The sequence below is a fragment of the Labeo rohita genome, chromosome 16 (assembly GCF_022985175.1).
Source record: "Labeo rohita strain BAU-BD-2019 chromosome 16, IGBB_LRoh.1.0, whole genome shotgun sequence".
Classification (NCBI taxonomy): domain Eukaryota; kingdom Metazoa; phylum Chordata; class Actinopteri; order Cypriniformes; family Cyprinidae; genus Labeo; species Labeo rohita.
Window position 1 is genome coordinate 27,731,723 of NC_066884.1, and position 17,499 is coordinate 27,749,221.

The 17,499-nt window shown below is 38.6% G+C and overlaps 1 protein-coding gene across 3 annotated transcripts in view; it reads left to right on the forward strand.

The window, feature by feature from the left end:
• The window catches only part of rorc (RAR-related orphan receptor C), a 39,133-nt gene extending 33,470 nt beyond the window's left edge, over positions 1-5,663 (forward strand). For 2 of the 3 annotated variants that reach the window (XM_051131693.1, XM_051131695.1), the window contains 5 exons: positions 745-877; positions 1,102-1,209; positions 3,566-3,676; positions 3,764-3,876; positions 4,358-5,663. In XM_051131693.1, the coding sequence (XP_050987650.1) occupies positions 745-877; positions 1,102-1,209; positions 3,566-3,676; positions 3,764-3,876; positions 4,358-4,522 (630 nt within the window). In that variant the 3' untranslated portion in view covers positions 4,523-5,663. The remainder of the gene's footprint in view (positions 1-744; positions 878-1,101; positions 1,210-3,565; positions 3,677-3,763; positions 3,877-4,357) is intronic. The other variant, XM_051131694.1, reaches the window with a different exon arrangement.
• Positions 5,664-17,499: the final 11,836 nt, after the last annotated feature.

The following is a 17,499-nucleotide window of genomic DNA, read 5'->3' on the forward strand; positions in this document are numbered from 1 at the left end:
TGGCATCTCTGTGATCGCTTGCGTATAGCCTTTAAAGATTTAAAGATGGCTTGGAATTCTTAAAAAAAAAGTCTGCTATTTTGTTGTGTGTTAATTGTTTTAATTGTTTCTTTTATTAAGATTTATGTCAGAATATTTACAAAAAGCACACCATTGTGCAGCCACTTTGAACTTCTTTTCTTCTGCTCAGTGAAGAATGAAGAAGAGCTTTGCATAAAGTATATTGGGCCCTCTTAGACTTCATTCAGAAACATCTCAGTCAAACTTTTGACTTGTAGTCAGGGCTACCAGGTTTTCACAATAAACCCCTCCCAATTCCCACTCAAATTCAAATTTGAATTCCCATTCAAAACTAGCCCAAAAGTAGCCGAATTGCATTCCGAGGAGATTCCCCAGTAAAAATTGTGTTCTGTGGAGTTAAATACACATTTTTTGGCAGGGTTCCCCTGGTAACATTTGCATTCCAGGGGCTAAATACCACATTCTTAGGGTCGCTTTAACCTGCAGGAAAAGACTTGGCAACCCTGCTTGTAGTGTATGGATATCTGAATATACACTAAACATCTACTGTTCAAAAACATTTGACTCGTAATGTTTTTTAAAGAAGTCTCTTCTGTTCACCAAGCCTGCATTTATTTGATCCAAAGTCCAGCAAAAACAGTAACATTTTGAAATATTTTTACACTAGGTCTTGGGTTTCCAACCGTTCTCACTTTCTTTATCTCTCTCTTCCTCTTTCTGTAGTCAGTGGATGAGATGTGGCAGCACTGTGCAGTGCGGTTGACCGATGCTGTTCAGTACGTGGTGGAATTTGCTAAACGTATCCCAGGATTCCGTCAGCTTTGTCAAAATGATCAAATTGCTCTCCTCAAGAGTGGTGAGATATAGCTGTCCATACTACATACTAGTTAATCAATTACGGCTGGTAAGATTTATAGCTCCATTCTCATCTCTCTGTCCTGTTTCTATCTCTCAAAAACCTGTCACTTTTCTGCCTTTGTCTCCTTCTCTTCCATTCTCATTCCTCTTTCTATAATTCTATGCATGTTGCTCTCTCCTCTCTGCCTTCTTCTGTGCGTGCCTTTCTCTTTTTCATATTAGGGTCCATGGAAGTGGTTCTGGTCCGGATGAGTCGGATGTTTAACACAGAAAACAACACAGTATTCTTTGACGGCAAATTTGCAGGAACAGAACTTTTCAAATCTCTTGGTGAGTTAAAACATGTGTTTGTCAAATTTGTCTAATCCCTTGTGAAAATAAAGTACTTATGACAGAAATAATATACTTTAAACGAATGGCAAATTGTCATGAAACTCTAGATGATGCAGGCTGAGGGGTTCTTAAAGGAGAAGTCCACTTCCAGAACAAAATTTACAGATAATGTACTCACCCCCTTGACATCCAAGATGTTCATGTCTTTCTTTCTTCAGTCGTAAAGAAATTATGTTTTTTATAGAAAACATTTCAGCATTTTTTTCCATATATGGTGCCCCAAGTTTAAACTTCCAAAATGCAGTTTAAATGCAGCTTCAAACGATCCCAAATGCAGTGATCCCAGCCAAAGAAGAAAGTTCTTATCTAGCAAAACGATCGGTTATTTTCAAAAAAATAATACAAATTATATACTTTTTAATGTCAAACGCTCATCTTGTCTTACTGTAATGTGGAGAGGGAGACGAGAGGCGAGGGGATCCATGCGCAAGCTTTTATTTAAACAATGAGACAAAAACATGGTCAGACAGGCAGGGTCAGAACAGTTACAAACAGGTATGTTGGAGGCGAGGCACAAGACTAGTCCGTGAGGCAGGCGTGGGTCGATCAGCAGCGAACATAATCCATGATGTGAGGCAGAGGGGTAATTCCTTACAACGAGCAAGAGTCCAGGAAGGCAGGCGGCGAGACAGACGAAAACGGGGAAGCCAGGCGAGAATACAAAACTAAGGGAGCACAGGAACTAGGGAACTTGGAAACAAGGGAACACAGCAACTAAGAAACTAGGAACTAGGAAACTCAGGGGAACTAAGGAACAACACTGATAAGGTGCTAGCACTAGGAGAGCGCTAAACGCAACTGACACAGTTCTCCGCAAAAACACTCCACAATACTCTGTGCCTACCGAGTGAAAGTCCAGGGCTTAAATAGGGCCGCTGATTGGCCACAGGTGTATGGCGCAATCAGCGTGGTGGATAATGGGAAATGTAGTCCGGGGTGTAGAGCAACAGTCTGTGTGTGATGGCAGAGCAAGAGCGACATCTGGTGGTGAGCGGACCGCAGGTCACTGACCAGATTCATGACACTTACTCTGCCTGAACTGTTTTTTTTTTTTCGGTTCATGACAGTTAGGGTATGTCGAAAAAATCATCCCATATTGCTGTTTTACCTTTTTTGTTAAGGGTGTTTGATCTTCTCTGCATGTTCACTTTGCAAAGACTGGGTCGGTACTTCTGCAGTCATTTTGAAATGATTTTTGAAGTTAAGGGAGAAAATACAATTTTTCGACATACCCTAACTGTCTTGAGTCAAAGTTCAGGCAAAGCAAGACATGATGACTGTTTGACATTAACAGATAACACCCGTCTTCCTCGGTTGGGATTATATCCGCATTTGGGATCGTTTGAAGTCACATTTAAACTGCATTTTGTAAGTTCAAACTCGGGGCACCATAGCAGTCCATTATATGGAGAAAAATCCTGAAATGTTTTCCTCAAAAAACATAATTTCTTTACGACTGAAGAAGAAAGACATGAACATCTTGGATGTCAAGGGGGTGAGTACATTATCTGTAAATTTTGTTCTGGAAGTGGACTTCTCCTTTAACGCAAAATGATAATATTTACAGCGTTAAACTACTTGGAACAAGCTGATTGGTTCATGTTTAATACGTAGCCAGTGAGCTTGCTGCTTTACATTTTACTGGCTGGTTAGCATTGTCCAGAGCATTTTGTAGTGTGCTTTCAGAATTCCTCTGAATCCCTCCACCTCCCCAGCTCCACCTGTATAGATGTGCTGTGGGTTATTTTAGTGCTGTCAAAATTAGCATGTTAAAGCAGGTGAATAATTTTTTCCAGTTTAACAGCGCTAAAAATACTTAACGCAGTTAACACAAGGGCGGGGCTAGGGTAACGTTAGGTGGGATTAATCGTGAATATTTTATGAAAACATATTGACAGCACTAGTTATTTTATGGCACAAGACATAGTCTTGTTTAAAGGGGTCATCGAATGCAAAGATCACTTTTACGTGTTGTGGGGCAAACAGAGCTCATTAACATTTAAAGCAACATCGACCATAACAGGTTGATTTTTTTCAGAGCTGATTTTGACAAGGATAAAAAATGTGTTTTTTACACTACCATTAAGGAATTTTAACCAAAGCATGTTATAGACTTTTCATTAGGACCTTAAAGAATTATATCAACTGTGGAAAATGGGTATCCATGAATCCCCTTTAATAAAATTTGTTTCTTTAATAAGGTGCACTTATTCACTGTTATCAGTAATTTTACCCTTCAAAAGTTGTCAGTTCAAACAGGCTTTGAATGATTCTGTTTGCGTTTGTTCTTCAGCATGTGGCGATCTCATAGCTGCTGTATTTGATTTTGCTCACAATCTCTGTGCGCTGAGACTGACTGAACAGCAGATGGCGGTGTTCACTGCACTGGTCCTCCTCAATGCAGGTGAGCACAGCAAAACTACAGTACTACAGAAACTCTGACTTTAAAGTAGAATGGGTTTCATCTCTCATTCTTTCTCCACATTTTGAGTAGATCGACCGTGTCTGGAAGACAGAGAACGAGTGCAAAGAGTAAGAAGAGATGTGGAACTTGCCCTAAGTCACATTCTGCACAGAGACAATCAGGAGAGTCTACTGCATAAGGTAAAATAAGTGGAGAAATAAGTGAAGAAATAATGTGACCCTGGACCACAAAACCAGTCATAAGCAGAACAGGTGTATTTGTAGCAATAGCCAACAATACACTGTAAGGATCAAAATGATCCATTTTTCCTTTATGCCAAAGATAATTGGGATATTAAGTAAAAATCATGTTACATGAAGATATTTTGTAAATTTCCTACCGTAAATATATCAAAACGCAATATTTGATTAGTAATATGCATTGCTAAGAACTTCATTTGGACAACTTTAAAGGCGATTTTCTCAATATTTTGATTGTTTAGCATCCTCAGATTCCAGATTTTTAAATATTTGTATCTCAACTAAATATTGTCCTATCCAAACAAACCATACATCAATGGAAAGCTTATTATCTCAAAATTTTGACACCTGTGACTTGTTTTGTGGTCCAACATATATTGGCTGGAATGACTTCTAATGTTGCGTTTTTGTATATTTCCAGCTGTATCAAAGAGTGCCGGTGCTGAAGTCTCTGTGCACACTGCATATTGAGAAACTGCGATGGTTCCGGCAGCTTTACCCTCTCACGGTGCATTCCCTCTTCCCTCCGCTATACAAAGAGCTGTTTGGCTCCGACACAGATATACAAACACTGACTACTCATTGAAAACACAGATGGACATTTCATTTGCAAATGTACAAATGAAATGACATCACACACAACACACACACCCATAGTTATGTATGTGTTTGCAATCAAGATCTAAATATATTATTTACCTGCTGAAGAAATTAAATATATTTTTGTAACTCTCAGAAGAAATAATGTTAACAGAAGTATACAGTATTTTGTGCAAATTCTATTCTGTAGGCCAAAAGCAAAATATTACTACAAATGCGCTTCAGTTTGAGTATTCTTAAACTTGTTTTTGTCTGAGGATGTATTTGAATGTTTTTGAAGTTTTGGATGATCCTAGCTGGTACAAAGGAGCTTAGCTCTGATCATTAGAATGCAAACAGATTACTAACAATGATATTTTTAGATCTCAAAGCATCGTTGAATGAACTTGGATCTTTGAACTGATGACATTAGCGACTGTGGATGATTTTCAAGCTTCATTTACAACATTAGAGTCCTCGTCTGTCCTCCCTCTTGATTTCTCAGGCAGTACAGAGAGATGCTTATGATTTCTGCTACTTATAGCCTATTACATTATTGCATTAATTTAAATATGAGCATTTATTTTGACACCTTACGTGTCAGCTTTTTTGTACTTCCCTCTTATTAAAGCTTGTCTTGGCACTTAATGCTTATCTTTCATTCATTTCATATGGATTTCAAAAACAACAGGTTGTTCCACGATGAAGTCACCATTCCTTTCAAACAAACCATCTTAAGATGTGTCTTCTGATTTCTCTGTTTATTTAATCATTTGAATAATTATCATACTTGCAGATTTGACTGTATTTATGTTCAAGGGTCTAAAAATGTATAGAAAATATGAAGCTCTTATTCAATATGCTTGTGTAGATGCTTAGATTGAGAACAGTTCTATTTTGTCTTAATTGCACAGTTTAATTTGTGGAACAAATGTGCATATGTTTATTTGCAGGAGTATGTGTGCTTTTTTGTTCCATGTTGTATTTTGTGTCAGCTTTAACTTATCGCTCACACAGTTGATGAAGCTGTTATTGTTTCGGTTTTGTTCTGTTTTGGAGCATAAATGCTTGCTGTTTTGTTGTTTGGAAGAAAAGGCCTCAAATAAACTTCTGAAAAGTGTAAAGGGTGGAACTGTATCGAGGAAAAATATTTTGAATTGTGAGCACAGTTTTTACTGACTCATCTGACTCACGCAGATGTCATGCAGCCCTTGCTACTCACTTTTCTAATTGTTCTTTTACATGTTTATAGATCTCACAACAATGTTATTTGTTAGAATTCCTTTAGCTCAGAAAATAAGCACCAACGGAAATGTGTTTCAAGATTTCTCATAAAAAACAAAAAAACAAAATTCATTTGGTTTTCATTAGGTTTAAGCACAGGATCATATGAATCACAGCAGATTAGACAGGCTTTGTCATAGACAAACACACTGGGGTGAAATGGGGTATATGTCGAACGTCACCTGACCAAACTCTGAAAATAGGTCTCATTGGACCCACTTGTCAGGGAAAGTACTAACAGCTGTATGAACTAAAAGCAATATCTAAGGACTTTTAAGGTAATTGTTTAAACTAGCTAGTTGTTTTTAATGTTGCAGTTTATTCAAATTTAATATCTAAATGTTAGTGAAAACAAAAAAAAAACTGTGATAGACATTATGATCATCTTTATAAGGCATCTTGAGTAAAACAGCTCCATATTTAAAGGGGTCATCGGATGCTAAGTTCACTTTCACATGTTGTTTGAACATTAATGTGTGTTGGCAGTGTATACATCTACCCTATAATAATAAAAATCCATGCAGTGGTTTTTAATTAATCTGTAAAAATAATACCCCTTTTTCAAATCGAGGCCACACTGACAGAGGCCGCTCCCACGATAGTTGATTGACATGAGCGTCTTACCTCAGATCAGCTGTAACAGTCCGCCCCCCATTGTTTCGATGCCGGAGCAGGGATGTAAGTTAGACAAGAATATCTCTGATTGAGCGACTGAGGTGTTGTGTTGCTGGATGTAATAACAAACATAGTGGTTGTGATTTACTCCCGACATCTAAGCTGCTGAAGATGCAGTGGATTACATCTGTTTGTGAATGGAAATGCGGCTCCCGATCCACATACATGCGTCTATGTTCTCACAAATCATTCGTGATCCAGCTTCAGTTAGAGCAGAAGTGAGTATAAGGTTTTTTTTATGAATCTCTGCAATCACCTTTCCTAATAACATGCTAGTTAGCAAGTTTCGTGGCTAAACGCTCTAAATGCGGCTAAAGTAAACAATCTCTCAGAGCAGCTTGTCACTCCACAGTGAGAAGAGAGGGGCAGGGCGAGCAGAGATCATTTGCATTTGAAGGAACAATCCCTCAGAATGGGATGATTTTTGCAGAGCTAATTTTGACAAGGTAAAGGAACCATTGAGAATTTTTAACCAAAGTATATTATAGACTTTTCATTAAAACCCTAAAGAATCATATAAACTTCTGGAAAATGGACATCCGATGACCCCTTTAACAAAGCATATACAAATCATGTGAAACAGAAGCAACAAGACTTGTTTTACAGAATATAGAAGTCTGTTGCGCAAAACCCACTTTGTTACTACAAACAGAGTAGGGAATTGAATAGGAACACTCATTGTCCAGTCAGTCTATGACTTCTAAATGTGTATTTGTATGAAGTCAAACAAGGACTAAGGTATTGTGACATAACGTCTAATGGCCTTAATTCATTGAATGAGTCATAATTCATTTGATGACCCCTTTACCAAGCATATACAAATCATGTGAAACAGAAGCAACAAGACTTGTTTTACAGAATGTGGAAGTCTGTTGTGCAAAACCCACTTTCTTACTACAAACAGAGTAGGGAATTGAATGGAAACACTTGTGACATGACGTCTAATGGTCTTACCGGAATTTAGGTGAGCTTTAGTCATAACCAAGAAATATTTAATGGCTACAATACTTACTTTTTGAGTCATAATTCATTTACTCCTTTTATTCACTTCATCACTCACCATTTGTGTTTTTACAACCGACTGCCCTGTGCAAACACAGATTTTGAAATAGGCAGTCAAGTATGTCAGTGCTGCAACCAGATGAAAACATCTCAGAAGACAAGATGGAAAATCGGAAATATTACATTTGTATTTTATGCAGATACAGTATAATATTCAGTGAATATTTCCGCAGTTTGAATCATTATTGAGCCAGTAGATGGTGACTATACTGTATGTATTATAAGTGAATAAACTGATTTGTTCAAAAACACTGATTCTATATATCCATATATTTAACGATTAAAATGCTAATACGCTATTCAGCTTCAATGATGCTAAGAGACTCACTGGTTATCCTGATTTGGCTTCATTTAGAACTATTCGAACTGTTGTGTAAAACATTATTATCTCGCAAGAGTGCTGTTGTTCTGCATATCAACAATGATTATTTGTGCCACTCTGGCTTTTTACATCTATGCTGATATCTCAAAAAACGAAATGTGTTATGATTGGTTAGCTGTCCCAGTGGGTTGTGATTGACGAACAGCTTAGACTGTGTTTCAGTACTGCCACGCCCCTTGCCAAAGCAAAAAGTTCCATCTGCTCCGTTATAGTTAAGGATATATTAAGGTATGGTGTTGGGTCCAATCGTTAGCTTGCAAGATCACCGATACATGACATTATAATTGCTAATTTATTTAATTATTTACATACTTAGTTTCATTAGCCAAAACTAGCTCCAGCATAAGGCTAAAAGCAGCTTAATGTTTTTAATATGACTTAATTTGTATTTCATTGAATAAAAACATTGTAAGTTACTAATTATAAGGCTTACATTTCCTTAGTTATTAAAAAAGCAGCTACAGAAAATAGTAGAGTTGGGGCACTCGGACTCGAGTACAATTTTTAGGCGACTCGGACTTGTCACGGACTCGGATGCATTTTTACTCGGACTTGACTCGGACTCAAGCCTTTCGGACTCGGAAAATATCCCGAGTCCGTCCGAGTCCAGAGACAGTCGAAAATGTCACTGACTCGATGCATTATCACGAAAGTCTTGTCCAGTAGCTACTTAAAAGCCGACGGGTTTATGTGCGCACTAGAGATGCGCGGATGAGCTCAAACGTCACCCGAATCCGCAGCTTCAAATAAATTATCCGCCCGCCACCCACCCGCCCCTGTATTTTTCTCTGATTTAGATAACCGCACCCGATCGTTGTTTACGATTATTCTAATCCTTAGTTTTGCATGCGGATATGATGAATGGATGGTTCATTTTTAACAGCAGATTGATTCAGCTGATCTGCACATCGCTGCACACTTATATAAGCTTAATTAGGGCCCGAGCACCGATGGTGTGAGGACCCTATTGGAATTGCTCCGTTTATTATTATTAGGGCCCGAGCACCGGTGGTGCGAGGACCCTATTGGAATTGCTCCGTTTATTATTATTATTATTATTATTATTATTATTAGGGCCCGAGCACCGGTGGTGCGGGCCCGAGCACTGCTTGCGAGGGAATTGTTCCGTTTATTATTATTATTATTATTATTATTATTAGGGCCCGAGCACCGGTGGTGCGAGGACCCTCTTGGAATTGTTCCGTTTATTAGGGCCCGAGCACTGCAGTGCGATTAGGGCCCGGACCCTGCGAGGATTGGAATTGCTCTGTTTATTCTTCTTCTTCTTCTTTCTTCTTCTTTTTTCTTCTTCTTCTCCTTGTGAAAATTTAATCTGATATGGTTTTCAGAAAAAGTAGCGCCACCTATAAAATTTTTGAGGGCCTAAACATGTCTCCTGGTACAACATCCTAAACCCAACAGGAAGTCCGTTATATCGAATTTCCTGTACGATTTTTGTGCAGTTTTTGCCATTTTCAGGCCTCGTACTTTAACGAACTCCTCCTACAGTTTTTATCCGATCATCTTCAAATTTGCTGAGTGTTATCATAAGGCCCTTGCGATGTTAAATTGCGAAGCTTTTGAGTTTTCGTCGAGGGGCGTGTCCGTGGCGGCCTGACAAAATTTGACGTGTCGCCATGAAAAAGGAAGTGGCTGTAACTCAGGCAAACAATGTCCGATCTGCCTCAAACTTCACAGGTGTGATAAGAGTCTGGTCCTGAACACATGTCAGTGCCCATATTCAGTTATAGTCATAGCGCCACCTGATGACAACAGGAAGTGACATGTTTAACACTGTTACGGACTCCTAGCAACATATTAAAAAGCATTAGCAAGTTTTAAATAGGCTAGCAACATGCTACAGTCATGCTACAACATGCTAGCAACACTTAGCTAAGAGCTAATGCATGCTATTAATACAAAGAAAAAGAAAATTGCTGTAACTCATGCACACAATGTCCAATCTGACCCAAATTTAATATTCAACATGCTACGAACATAGTAAAGCATGCTAACAACACTTAGCTAATATGCTAAAGCATGCTAATAATACTATAAAACAGGAAGTTACTTTAACTCGGGCATACAATGTCCAATCTGCCCCAAACTTGACATGTTTGATAAGAGTCCTGGACTGAACACATGCCCATGCCCGTATTCAGTTATAGTCATAGCGCCACCTGCTGGCAACAGGAAGTCACATGTTTAATACTGTTGTGGATGCCTAGCAACATTTTAAAAATATCAACACGTGTTAAATAGGGTAGCAACATGCTAGAAACATGCTAAAACATGTTAGCGACACTTAGCTAAATGCTAAAGCATGCTCTTAATGCAATGAAACAGGAAGTTACTGTAACTCAGGCATGCAATGTCCAATCTGCCCCAAACTTAATATGTTTGATAAGAGTTCTAGCCTGAACACTACGTGCCTATATTCAGTTATAGTCATAGCGCCACCTACTGTCAACAGGAAGTGACATGTTTAACACTGTGATACACTATTATCAACACACTAAAAAGCCATTGAGTGCTAAAGTAGTTAAAAACACACTCAAACATGCTAGCAACACTTACTTAATGCTAAAGCATGTTGTTAAAGACATAAAACAGGAAGTTGTTGTAATTCATGTAAACAATGTCCAATCTGCCCCAAACTTCACATGTTTGATAAGAGTCCTGGTCTGAAGATATATACATGCCCATATTCAGTTATAGTTATAGCGCCACCTCCTGACAACAGGAAGTGACATGTTTAACGGTGTTACGGACTCCTAGCAACATATTAAAAAGCGTTAGCAAGTTTTAAATAGGCTAGGATCATGCTAGAATCATGTTAAAACATGCTAGCAACACTTAGCTAAGAGCTAAAGCATGATATTAATACAAAGACAAATTGCTGTAACTCATGCATACAATGTCCAATCTGACCCAAACTTAATATTCAACATGCTACAAACATAGTAAAGCATGCTAGCAACACTTAGCTAAAATGCTAAAGCATGCTAATAATACAATGAAACAGGAAGTTACTGTAACTCAGGCATACAATATCCAATATGCCCCAAACTTAACATGTTTGATAAGAGTCCTGGCCTGAACACATGCCCATGCCCATATTCAGTTATAGTCATAGCTCCACCTGCTGGCAACAGGAAGTGAGATGTTGCACTCTGTAATGAACGCAACATTTTAGAAATATCAACAAGTGTTAAATAGGGTAGCAACATGCTAGAAACATGCTATAACATGTTAGCAACACTTAGCTAAGTGCTAAAGCATGTTATTAATGCAATGAAACAGGAAGCTACTGTAACTCAGGCATGCAATGTCCAATCTGCCCCAAACTTAACAGGTTTGATAAGAGTCCTGGTCTGAACACATTTACATAACAATATTCAATTATAGTCATAGCGCCACCTACTGTCAACAGGAAGTGATGTTTAACACTGTGATACACTATTAGCAACACACAAAAATAAGCCAGTGAGTGCTAAACTTGCTAAAAACACACTCAAACATGCTAGCAACACTTACTAAGTGCTAAAGCATCTTGTTAAAGCCATGAAACAGGAAGTTGTTGCAATTCCTGCAAACAATGTCCAATCTTCCCCAAACTTCACATGTTTGATAAGAGTCCTGGCCTGAAGATATCTACATGCTCATATTCAGTTAAAGTCATAGCGCCACCTGCTGGCAACCGGAAGTGACATGTTTAACACTGTGATGGTCTATTAAAAGCACAGCAAAATATGCCATATTGTGCTAAATATGCTAGACACACTTTCTAAGTGCTAATGCATCCTATTAATGCCATGAAACAGGAAGTTGTTGTAACTCAGCCATACAATGTCCGATCTGCCCCAAACTTCATATGTTCGATAAGAGTCCTGGCCTGAACACATCTAAAGGCCAATATTCCATTACAATTATAGCGCCACCAGCTGGCAACAGGAAATGACTTGTCTTACACTAACTCAAGCATACCATGTTCAATCTGCACCAAACTTCATATGTTTGATAAAAGCGCTGACCTGAAGACGTCTACATGCCAATATTCAGTTATAGGCATAGCGCCACCAGCTGGCAGCATGAAGTTTGGCACATCTAAATGACTTTGATATATTCCTCCTAAATTTACTATGTTAAAAGCATAGTGCCCACCGTTCGCTGTTTCCCTAAAGCCACCGGTCGGCGGTGAGCCCGGGTGCGAGGGCCCGTTCATCGCTGCTTGCAGCTTTAATTAGGGCCCGAGCACTGGTGGTGCGAGGACCCTCTTGGAATTGCTCTGTTTATTATTATTAGGGCCCGAGCACTTGCACACACATCAGAACTGGGACTTCTGAATTGAGGTTTTTAAATTATTATTAAACTCAAAAGTTGGCACAGAAATCCAACTAGCGCCACCTACTTAAACTTAAAGTTATTATTATTTTCTGAGACTATCATGACGTTTTTCAGAAAATTTACATCTGATATGGGTTTCAGAAGTGGACTGGCAAAATGGCTGTAACACAGCAATACCTATAAAAGTCTCCACGGAACAAAGCCCAGTTTCCCAACAGGTATGAAATATTTGCTACACACATGTAAATTTGATCCATTTTTACCATTTACAAAAAAGTCTCTTGAACAAAATCCTAAACCCAACAGGAAGACACCAAATTTTCAAATAAGCCAGCCCTTTTGAAATTCATTTTTGCCAAGATCAGGCCAGTTTCACGCTGGAGTTTTTGTCCGAACGGCCCTCAAAGAGATTTGATGATATCCATGAAAATCAAATTGTGGTCAGCCAGTTGAGTCTGATCTAAACTTCACATGTCTGACAAAAGTTCGGTCCTGAACACAGATCCAGAAGTGGCTGTACTCAGGCAGTCCGTGCGCCACCTGCCTCAAACAGGATGTGATATGTTTTACTCCTGTAATGAAGTGCTATCTATCAACATCTATCTATCATCACACACCAAATTTATCACATGAACATTGAGTTTTAAACTATCTGCTTGCAAACATGTTAAATGCCTTTGCAATGTTAAATGTGAACATGTTTCGTTTTGAGGGCGTGTCCTAACAGTCTGTCCTGAACACATATGGAAATATCATATATAACTCAGCCATACAATGTCCTATCTGCCCCAAGCTTCATATGTTTGATAAGAGTCCTGGCCTGAACACATCTAAAGTGCCATATTCAGTTATTATCATCTAACGCCACCTGCTGGCAACAGGAAATGAACATTTTACACTAACTCATGCATACAATGTCAAATCCAAACTTCACATGTTTGCAAGATGCTGGCCTGAACACATGAACATGCCAATATTCAGTTATAGACATAGCGCCACCAGCTGGCAACAGGAAGTTTCGCCATGGGAATAGAAGTTGTTATAACTCAGCCATACAATGTTAATCTGCCCCAAACTTAAACATGTTTGATAAGAGTCCTGGCCTGAACACATGCCACTTAGCCAATATTCATTATATCATAGCGCCACCTGCTGGCAACAGGAAAGTGACTTGCAACTCAACTTAAACATGTTCTCTTTTTTGATAAAATTCAACATGTCTGGAAATATTGGCCACTAACATGCCTAAAAACATGCTTTGTTTATCAGTTATGACTAAGTGCCAATATTCAGTCATAAATGAAACAGGAAGTTACTTTAACTCAGGCATACAATATCAACAATCTGACCCAAACTTAACATGTTTGATAAAGAGTCCTGGCCTGAACACTTCTTAATGCCAATATTCAGTTATAATCATAAACCACCAACTGGCAGCAGGAAATGTCCCATCTTAACCAAACTTCACATGTTTGTCAAAAAGTCCTGTTCAATTTACATAACATAGTATATTTCATTCGCCACCTGCTGGCAACTGAAACACATGTCAACCTGGTCCTGCCAACACATTGCAGCCTTTAATTAGTCTGATAGCGCAATCTGTTAAAACATGGAACACTTTGCACATATAAATGGCTTTGAACACATCCTAAATTGCTGTAATTCATGCACACAGTGTCCAATTCTGACCCAACAGGGAGTATTCAACACCTACAAACAGTGTTCACATGATGCTACATCATAGCAAAGTTATAAAATGAAAAGCACAGCATATTCATGTCTGAAAATGAATTCAAGAAATATTTAATGGCTACTTACTTAAAAATTTTTATAGCCAATTCAGCAGCAGGAATTTCCTTTTACAATCCAAACATAAATCACATTCCTTTCAAACACATGCTAAATGCACAAAAAATGCATGAAAAGTCTCTTGAAAAATTTGAACATGCATCACAAACCCAATCTGGCCTGTTAACACATGCTACATTTTTCTCAGCAAAGCAGTAGCATTTTTGCTGCGCCAGGTATTCAGTATGAATTAGGAAGTTACTGTAACTCAGGCTACAATAAATCTGCACCAAAATCATGTTTGATAAAACTCACTAATTTACACCAACATTTTAAATTGCCCTAATCAGGAGTTGTTATTAGCTGCTGTGTGCTGGCAACTGTCAAGGCATCATGATTATTTGCTGCGAAACTGGAATTGCTCATTTTGACTGTTAAAAAATGGTCTTATTTGTATAAAAATCAGGCCCCAAAAAAAACATGGTCAAATGAACTCTGGTCTGGAAAACATGTTTAACAAAATAGCTCACTTTTAAGCCAAAGCTGAAAATTAAAATCTGAAAAACAGGAAGTGTACGTAAAAACAACAAAATATCTGCCACCAAAGTTATGGTTTGACAACAATTGCAACAAAAGATCAACAAACAAAATGGACATGTTTAATTGCCTACAATTTATTTAATTATTTAAATACTACACAACATTGTTGTTTGATTTAGCTTTCAGCCCAAGCGCCACCTGAAAATCAGGAAGTGAATAGAATGTTTTAACTCATCATACTGCTTTAACCGGAAGTGACAACATTATTGTCAGTCTTCTTAAAATGTTTGATGTTAGTCCTATTGAACACATCTAGAGGCTAATATTCAGTGTCTGTGGCGGCCTGACACCTGTTTAAGCCAGGAAATGAAGTTGTTGTAACTCAGCCAAACAATGTCCGATCTGCCCCAAACTTCACATGTTTGATAAGAGTCCTGGCCTGAACACATCTAAAGGCCAATATTCAGTTATAATCATAGCGCCACCAGCTGGCAACAGGAAATGACATGTCTTACACTAACTTAGCAAGCCATGTTCAATCTGCACCAAACTTCATATGTTTGATAAGAGTGCTGGCCTGAAGACATCTAAATGCCAATACATTATACATAGATGAAGGAAGAATCTTGTTGCCAAGCCATGTTCATGCAGCTTCATATATTTGATCCGAGTGCTGGCCTGAACACCGCCCATGCCAATATTCAGTTTTAGCATAGCGCCACCAGCTGGCAGCAGGAAGTTTGGCACATATAACTGACTTTGACATATTGCTAATAAATTTACTAATGTGAAAAGCATAGTGCAAAAGCACTGATGCACACAAGCCACCAATGCCGGCGGTGAGCATGCACCAACATGGTAAAGCCCGAGCAACATGGTGCTGCTTTATTCATATTTCTTTATTTTATAGGGCCCGAGCACTGCAGCATAATTGTCTTTTCTGCCCAAATTGACATGTTATGAGTGCGAGGACCCTATTGAATTGCTCTGTTTATTCTTCTTCTTCTTCTTCAGTCTTCTTCTTCTTCTTCTTCTCCAAAGTAAAAAGTCTTTTTGAGGGCCTAAACATGCTCGAAAACATGAAACTTTGCACACGCATCAGTCCTGGCGAAAATTTACATCTGATATGGTTTTCAGAAGTGGGTGTGGCAAAATGGCTCGATAGCGCCACCTATAAAATTTCAACGGAGTGCGCCTCGAGCTGCGTTTCACATGACATGTACGAATGTTATACACAGGTGAGCTCTGCTTTCACGTACATGCACACCAGGTGTAGCACACCAATACCTACAAAAAGTCTCCTGGTACAACATCCTAAACCCAACAGGAAGTCCGTTATATTGAATTTCCTGTACGATTTTTGTGCAGTTTTTGCCATTTTCAGGCCTCGTACTTTAACGAACTCCTCCTACAGTTTTTATCCGATCATCTTCAAATTTGCTGAGTGTTATCATAAGGCCCTTGCGATGTTAAATTGCGAAGCTTTTGAGTTTTTTCGAGGGGCGTGTCCGTGGCGGCCTGACAAAATTTGACGTGTCGCCATGAAAAAGGAAGTGGCTGTAACTCAGGCAAACAATGTCCGATCTGCCTCAAACTTCACAGGTGTGATAAGAGTCTGGTCCTGAACACATGTCAGTGCCCATATTCAGTTATAGTCATAGCGCCACCTGCTGACAACAGGAAGTGACATGTTTAACACTGTTACGGACTCCTAGCAACATATTAAAAAGCATTAGCAAGTTTTAAATAGGCTAGCAACATGCTACAATCATGCTACAACATGCTAGCAACACTTAGCTAAGAGCTAATGCATGCTATTAATACAAAGAAAAAGAAAATTGCTGTAACTCATGCACACAATGTCCAATCTGACCCAAATTTAATATTCAACATGCTACGAACATAGTAAAGCATGCTAACAACACTTAGCTAATATGCTAAAGCATGCTAATAATACTATAAAACAGGAAGTTACTTTAACTCGGGCATACAATGTCCAATCTGCCCCAAACTTGACATGTTTGATAAGAGTCCTGGACTGAACACATGCCCATGCCCGTATTCAGTTATAGTCATAGCGCCACCTGCTGGCAACAGGAAGTCACATGTTTAATACTGTTGTGGATGCCTAGCAACATTTTAAAAATATCAACACGTGTTAAATAGGGTAGCAACATGCTAGAAACATGCTAAAACATGTTAGCGACACTTAGCTAAATGCTAAAGCATGCTCTTAATGCAATGAAACAGGAAGTTACTGTAACTCAGGCATGCAATGTCCAATCTGCCCCAAACTTAATATGTTTGATAAGAGTTCTAGCCTGAACACTACGTGCCTATATTCAGTTATAGTCATAGCGCCACCTACTGTCAACAGGAAGTGACATGTTTAACACTGTGATACACTATTATCAACACACTAAAAAGCCATTGAGTGCTAAACTAGTTAAAAACACACTCAAACATGCTAGCAACACTTACTTAATGCTAAAGCATGTTGTTAAAGACATAAAACAGGAAGTTGTTGTAATTCATGTAAACAATGTCCAATCTGCCCCAAACTTCACATGTTTGATAAGAGTCCTGGTCTGAAGATATATACATGCCCATATTCAGTTATAGTTATAGCGCCACCTCCTGACAACAGGAAGTGACATGTTTAACGGTGTTACGGACTCCTAGCAACATATTAAAAAGCGTTAGCAAGTTTTAAATAGGCTAGGATCATGCTAGAATCATGTTAAAACATGCTAGCAACACTTAGCTAAGAGCTAAAGCATGATATTAATACAAAGACAAATTGCTGTAACTCATGCATACAATGTCCAATCTGACCCAAACTTAATATTCAACATGCTACAAACATAGTAAAGCATGCTAGCAACACTTAGCTAAAATGCTAAAGC